General features: G+C 40.4%; 2 protein-coding genes across 6 annotated transcripts in view; one reads left to right on the top strand and one right to left on the bottom strand.

Moving 5' to 3' along the window:
* Window positions 1-391, top strand: part of ankrd22 (ankyrin repeat domain 22) — a 16,003-nt gene extending 15,612 nt beyond the window's left edge. For all 5 annotated transcript variants that reach the window (XR_013507557.1, XR_013507556.1, XR_013507558.1 and 2 more), the window contains one exon: window positions 1-391. This exon is cut by the window's left edge. The gene's annotated coding sequence lies outside the window, so the exon portion shown is untranslated.
* The window catches only part of lipf (lipase, gastric), a 14,873-nt gene continuing 7,645 nt past the window's right edge, over window positions 273-7,500 (bottom strand). Inside the window, exons 4-8 of the mRNA XM_078290659.1 lie at window positions 6,878-7,024; window positions 5,487-5,558; window positions 5,283-5,351; window positions 4,319-4,429; window positions 273-3,385 (exon numbers count right to left, since the gene is read on the bottom strand). Coding sequence (XP_078146785.1) covers window positions 3,263-3,385; window positions 4,319-4,429; window positions 5,283-5,351; window positions 5,487-5,558; window positions 6,878-7,024 — 522 coding nt within the window. The 3' untranslated portion in view covers window positions 273-3,262. The remainder of the gene's footprint in view (window positions 3,386-4,318; window positions 4,430-5,282; window positions 5,352-5,486; window positions 5,559-6,877; window positions 7,025-7,500) is intronic.

Raw genomic sequence — 7,500 nt, 5'->3', positions numbered from 1 at the left:
TGGAAAACCATCTGCAGTGATGGAGAGCAGGAGGGGAATGAAGGAAATGAGCAGAAACTAAAATCACACTGGATCCGTCCTCTAATAAAGTGTTTTACAGTTGTTGTATAATTCTGTTCTATAGTTTCTAAGGCTTTATGATTTTTTGTAGATAATGCTGTAAGATAGAAAACTGATAAACTGTCACAGATCATCATATACATTTTAAATTAAACGTTTCATGTAAAAGAAGTGAAACTCGATTACTAAAACATCTGAATCCCACACAGCCATAGTATTTATGATTTATATTTATTGGACAGTTTAATAAACTGGTTACAAAGCAGCAGAAATAATAAATGTCACACAGAGGTAATATGATGTGTAATAAAAATCAATTTAAACAATTAAACTTTGGTCCAAGTCCTTCATTCTCCCACCAGGAGACAGAGGAGTTTCCATCCGACTGTTCAGTGAAAATTAACATTTTGAAATGTGACAAAATGTGAAGCAGGGAGGAAAAGTTCAAAAACATCCACCAGGAAATTTGGTCTTTACTTCAATATTTATTCGTAAAATGCATTTCCACTGCTATTCATTACATCATTTCTGTATTGACAAAAATCTAAATTAAAATGTGTCGCTTTTCTAATTTGATCCGTCACAATTCACATAAAAACACTTGGATGGAAACGCAGCTGCTGACGAGTGGAAACCCACTGCCGGGAAAATCTAATGCGTTTTATTGACCAATGGAAAAATAGTGAACAAATTAATTATAAAATATTATAGAGAAGGATAAACACACTTATTTATTTTCTCTGAAAATGAAAAGAACTGGAGTTAATAGAGTTAAAGTGTTTGGTCCTGTTGACAGCAACATTAATCAACATCTAATGAGTAGAGTAATAGATTACTTTTGAAATGAATAACGAGTAATGGATTACTGTTCTGAGTAGCAGAGTCTGAGTCTGAAGCAGCAGCACTGTGTCTTGATTTAAATCTCATGGTCCTCTCCTGCTTGTCCCTCCTACATCCTCTTTCACGCTACAGTAAGTCCAGAGGGACAAACGGCACCGGACGTCCCAGGCAGGGGAATCAGACTTGACCTCAGTTACAGCAACCAACAACAGACTAACAAGTGGAATGATTCATAGTAAAAACACATTCAGATCTAGGCACAGAGTTAAAACTTGATTTCATATTTCATATTTCATATTTCATACATGTGATTTGTAAAAGGCACAGCGACAGAACAGCAGCAGCGGTGTTAAAGTCCTGAAGACGACGCTGGTTGGAGGAGACAGACGGATCTTTTCTTTTCTCTGAACTAACACAGGAAACAGAAACACTCAAATTCTGCGCCGCATAGAAATTTGTGTAACCTCACTGCAGCTTTGTGTTGTTGGATTATTCCTCTCCGCACCAGCAGGGGGCGCAGGAGAGTGAAGAGGCAGCTGTGGCCGACGGGAAATACACCGTATGAAACCAAAACTTAGAGAACAACAGCGGCTGCGATGAGACCGGCTGAGGAAACTGAGGAAACTGAGGATTTCGAAGCCGTTTTACTCTCCAGAGCTGAAGAAAGATGGAAACAAAGGAAGTGAACCGGCTTTTCCACAAGGCAGCACAACTAGTCACGTGATATTTTAGACCAATCACAGACGGTCACACAGCGGCGGAGACAGACGCCCGTACGGCATTTCATTTTTTTTCGTAAACGTGGGCTTTTTGTCGTCAGAATCTGCCGAAATTCGTTTCCACAGAAAATCCACGCCTGAATACGAGTTTGACCAGCTGAAACTTTTCAGCCACTTTTGCTATTTCAGGAATCAGAATCATGTTTCGGATCATATTTTACCAGACAAATAGATGTTTAGGATTATAAAGAGCCTCTAGTGGTTCCCTGTAGTGACACTCGCTTACCAGCCACAAGCATGCCAAATTTAATTTATGATCATTAAAATAAAATGATAAATGCGTAGCGTTCACGTTTGTTATAAATGAGCTTTCGCTTTTGATATGCTACAGAAAATCAGAGAAAAATCAATCAAAAAATCATCCAGCCCACTGATTTTTGCGTCAAATCAGTTTTTTCTACAAATTACTGTTTGATGACAGAGAAAGAAACGAGGACCGTTTGTCTTTTTATTGCTGGTGGGAAAATCAAAAACATGTGAAAAGACTAATGAATACTGTCCAGTACCTGCAGTTTAAACACTGACATGAAAACATTTGAAACTTTTCAGTCTTTTCACATGTTTGCAGCTGTCTGGTCTTCATTACACACCCAGCTGCTGCACAACGAGAAACCATCAGAACGTCTGAAAAAAAAATAAAAAAACACAAAAAAAAAAACACAATTTCAGATCTTTCCAGGTTTCTCCGTGAACAGAGCAGAATACAGTACTGAACGTATCAGCTGGTAAACACTGAGCGTCATTCAAGTCTTATGAACTCCAGGCTCTTCACTACACAATATGAGGAGGGGGAAATACACACACACACACACACACACACACACACACACACACACCATCCAACAATTAAAACCAGATCAATCAGCCATATTGGTCCTTTTGTGTTCCTCTAGCTGCAAGCTATCTCATTAGCATATTATTGTTTTTAGTGAAGAATGTTAATACTGCCAGCAAGCCGTCTGTATGGACATGTGGTGAAGAAAAAGAATAAAGTTTAAAACAACACTGTACCTATAAAACCCTTCACACAGACCAGAAGAAGAACTTGCTAGCTTTCCTCACTCAGATCAACAGGTGCTGCTAGCCACAAGCTAGCTCATTAGCATGTGACACGCTTCAGTGAGGAATGCTAACAACGCTAACAGGCCTTTCTATGGTATAGACACGTCTGATGAAGAAAAATAAAGTTTAAAACATCGTTATCTCTGTATGCACACACACACACACACACACACACACACACACACAGTCTAGTGGTGTTGCTCCCGCATGCTAACAGCACTAACAAGGTTTCTCTCGGTGTTTCAATGTTAGTGTGTCTGGTGAAGAAAATTAAAGTTTAAAATGTTAATCTTAAAAACTGTGAATGCACGCACACGCATGCACACACACACACACACACACACACACACACTGTTGCTCCTACATGCTAACAGTGCTAACAAGGTGTTTCCATATAGAGTGTGTCTGGTGAAGACAATTGTTTAAAAAGGTTACCATGTTAACATATCACTCACACACACACACACACACACACACACACACACACACACACACACACACACACACACACACACTCTCCTCTAGCGGTGCTGCTGCAGCAGGTTCAGGATGGCGGGGAACATTTCGTGCGGAGCGTCCAAACCCCAGATGAAGTCCAGATGCTCCCAGTGTTCAATGTGCTTATGGAAGACCAGGTTAGGCACCTAGAGACAGACAGAGAGACAAGTTTTGCAACATGATCTCACACAAATACATGAAATGAACACGAATTCTGAAACGCCGATTTATGTGCTGTGGACACGTATAATGGGAAAATAAGATTGCTCCACCACAAACTGAATTACGTTCCCCCAAACGAATTGAAATATGTTCCTGTTCAGTTCTCTGCACTGAAGCACTGCGACAGTTAAATTACCTAGTTCCATAACGTTACTTAAACACCACAAAGTAATAACGCTACCATTAAAGTTTGTAGAGCAGCAGAAGAAGAGTTACTGTTTACATCCTGCTACTAACACAGGAGTGTCTGCTGGTCTGGTGTACTTCTCACATGACAGACATGACGTGATGCGCACATCAGGCCATTAGAGATTGATTTAAATCCATTAGAGATTAATTTCTAAACACTGACCAACTTTTGATTTTGTGCCTCTGTGTGGGAAACGCTGCATCTCACACTAAAAGACGCCCTGTAGAGGCCATCTGACGAAGTGCATCATCTCATGAAGCAACAGATGACTGACTGACTGACTGACTGACTGACTGACTGACTGACTGACTGACTGTCTGTCTGACTGACTGACTGACTGACTGTCTGACTGACTGACTGACTGACTGTCTGACTGTCTGACTGACTGACTGTCTGACTGACTGACTGACTGTCTGACTGACTGACTGACTGACTGACTGACTGTCTGACTGACTGACCTGAATTTGCCTCGTGATGCCCTTGGCTGCACAGTGGGAAAAACCTTAGCTAAAAATGAAAGATGTGTGTTCATGCAGGTGGGAAGGAGAACCACAGGAAGATTTGTTTCATCTGTTGTCAAACTGTGACCTTTGACCCTTGATCTCCTTAATGTTTTTCAATATGAACAGAAGACCCATCCAGTCTGTATGTAGATCGGAGGACTGACCTGGGTGAGAAGGACAGCAACATCCTTGGGGTCCGCCAGCGTATCTTTTCCTCCGGAAAACAGAGCGGTGGGAACCTTCATGTCCTTAACGTGGTACTGAGGAGGAGTGGACTGGGATAGTGATACATGGAGAGAGAGGAGAGAGAGGGAAGAGAGAGAGAGGGAGGAGAGAGAGAGGGAAGAGAGAGAGAGGGAGGAGAGAGAGAGGGAGGGAGGAGAAATAAGGACAGAGGGAGAAGACAAAAGAGTGAAATATAACAACATGATTAATTCATTTATATTCTGGTCATGTGTCTTGTTGCCCAATGCAAACAGACTCAGTCACTAGTTTATCTGGGCTCAATCCCATTCCAAAGGTGCTAGACTCTGTTCCAAAGGGACTAAAGTCTATTCCAAAGGGACTAAAGTCTATTCCAAAGGGACTAAACTCTATTCCAAAGGGACTAAACTCTATTCCAAAGGGCCTAAACTCTATTCCAAAGGAGCTAAACTCTATTCCAAAGGGACTAAACTCTGTTCCAAAGGGACTAAACTCTGTTCCAAAGGGACTAAACTCTATTCCAAAGGGACTAAACTCTATTCCAAAGGGCCTAAACTCTATTCCAAAGGGCCTAAACTCTATTCCAAAGGAGCTAAACTCTATTCCAAAGGGACTAAATTCTATTCCAAAGGAGCTAAACTCTATTCCAAAGGGACTAAATTCTATTCCAAAGGGACTAAACTCTATTCCAAAGGGACTAAATTCTATTCCAAAGGGACTAAACTCTGTTCCAAAGGGACTAAACCAATCAAAAGGGTGAGCATCACCATTTTTGCAGAGCTAATGCTAATGTTAGCTGTGATGTTAACTGCTTAGAAAAGGGTATCTATAGTAACACTGTGTTAAATAATAATCCTGTGCTCCTCCCCTCTGCCTCTCTGATGGTGAACAGTCTGGACACCAGCAGCAGCTGACAGGTGTTACCTGGTTGTAGTGCGCCATGTTTCCTGCTCTGCCGTAGTCGTACGCCATCAGCTTCCCACCATGCACTCCCTGAAACCAGCAGAGCACCAACAGTCTCACTAAATGCTATTAAATGAGCCTGAACTTTCTGTGTGTGTGTGTGTGTGTGTGTGTGTGTGTGTGTGTGAGTGTGTGTGTGTGTGTGTGTGTGTGTGTGTGTGTTACCTGGGCCCAGTGGACCATGTTCTGTACTGAGGTTCCAGCAGGACAGTGTGTGGTGTAGACTGGAGTCCGGGTCTGGAGACACACACACACACACACACACACACACACACACACACACACACACACACACACACACACAATTCACAAATTAATTTCATACATTTCTAATGAACCCAGGTACAAAAAAGAACTGATAGATCAAATACAACATTTTTGTCTAGAACATGGAAATGTATTATTACCATTTGAGTTTCACATTATTTAAACAATATTAAAATGGATATTTATTTCAGATTTTTATTTTTTACTTTTCCTACAGTATATCCAGAGCCCTTTAGTGTTAAAGTGTGTTTACTTCAGATATGAACGTGAGGTTAAAAGATGACATTAATATGTATTTTTTTTGATATGTTCAGTACTGTATTCTGCTCTGTTCACGGAGAAACCTGGAAAGATCTGAAATTGTGTTTTTTTTTTCGTGTTTTTTTTTAATATGTTGGCTGAATTGAAATGATTCTATGAATTATTAAAACATTTTGTATTTTAATATTTTCACTGGCCAAAAAATAAGAAAAGCAAGATTATTGCAGTGTTTAAATTTGAGTCAATCTGCTGGATAAATCAAACTTCAGCTGCTCTTCTCAGTGTTTCCTCATTTTGGAGCTTTGGGAGTTTTGGATCCTGTCTGCCAATCGCTCTGTTGTTAAACTGGGTGAAATAATGTCAGTAGAAATGACATATGATTATTCCATATTTTAACATGTTACTGAATTATTAAAAACTATTTATCTAGCAGTCGTGTGTGGATGTTGTTCTCATGAAACACTGAATGCTAAACTCAGTCTGGAGAGATGTTCAGCTCGGAGGAACCTGAAGCAGAAACATCAGTATTACTGTTGGACAGTTAAAGGCTTCAGCATCATTTTACTCCTCTATTCATTTTCACGTTAGACTGAAAGGGGGCGGAGCCAGAATCCCTTAATTGGGACGAAACATGATGTCACGCTTGAGAGGAAAAGTATCAGCTTCAATCCAAACATTTAAGTCGACTGACAGCAAAATGGAAGAATATCTGCAATTTTAATTTTAGGCTCCCAGCAAGTTTATTTATTGGCATTTATTTTATAATTTCTTTATTTTGTTGTATATATTCTTTGTTAAGGTAAAACTGGCTTTCATTTGCTGTATTGTTCTTCTTTTCTCTTTCAGTGTGCAAATAAATAAATTATAAATTATAAAAATTCTACAGCAACGTTTTGATCAACAAGATCTTCGGGCGGTCAACGAAGGAACGATCTTATTGGTTGAAATAACTTATTGGCGATAAACTTGCTGGCAGCCTGAAGTTCAGAGGCGGACTGGGTCTGGATCCGGATCAGGTCTGAACCCACCATGTTGAGGTTTTTCTCGTCGAAGCCGCAGAGGACGAAGAAGAGGTTCCCACACAGCTCGCTGAGCAGCTGCTTACCGCAGACGTGTTCAGCAAACCACTTGATCATGTAGCTCTGAGGCAGGAAGTCCCGCCTCCCGAACAGGTCCTGCAGGGACGGGACCATCAATACGGCAGTCAATCAATCAATACGTCAATACGTCAGTCAATCAATCAATATGTCAATACGGCAGTCAATCAATCAATACGTCAATACGGCAGTCAGTCAATCAATACGTCAATACGGCAGTCAGTCAATCAATACGTCAATACGGCAGTCAGTCAATCAATACGTCAATACGGCAGTCAATCAATCAATACGTCAATACGGCAGTCAATCAATCAATACGTCAGTACGTCAGGCAATCGGTCAAAGCAAAGAACAAACATATCACACAACAAAGAGAGAACAAAAAATATGCAAATGCCCAACTGCTAACTGAATAATCTGTCCTGTTCTCTTTCTGTCGTGTTTATTCTGTCTTGTTTTTCATTTGTTCAATCAATCAGCCATTCAATCAATCAATGCATCAGTCAGTCAATCAACAGATTCATGAAAAAATCACTCAAGTAATTCATCACAAC

Source organism: Centroberyx gerrardi, chromosome 20, assembly GCF_048128805.1.
Source record: "Centroberyx gerrardi isolate f3 chromosome 20, fCenGer3.hap1.cur.20231027, whole genome shotgun sequence".
NCBI classification, from domain to species: Eukaryota; Metazoa; Chordata; class Actinopteri; order Beryciformes; family Berycidae; genus Centroberyx; species Centroberyx gerrardi.
Note: the sequence above shows the minus strand (reverse complement) of the source record. Positions and strands in the feature narration are given on the sequence as shown.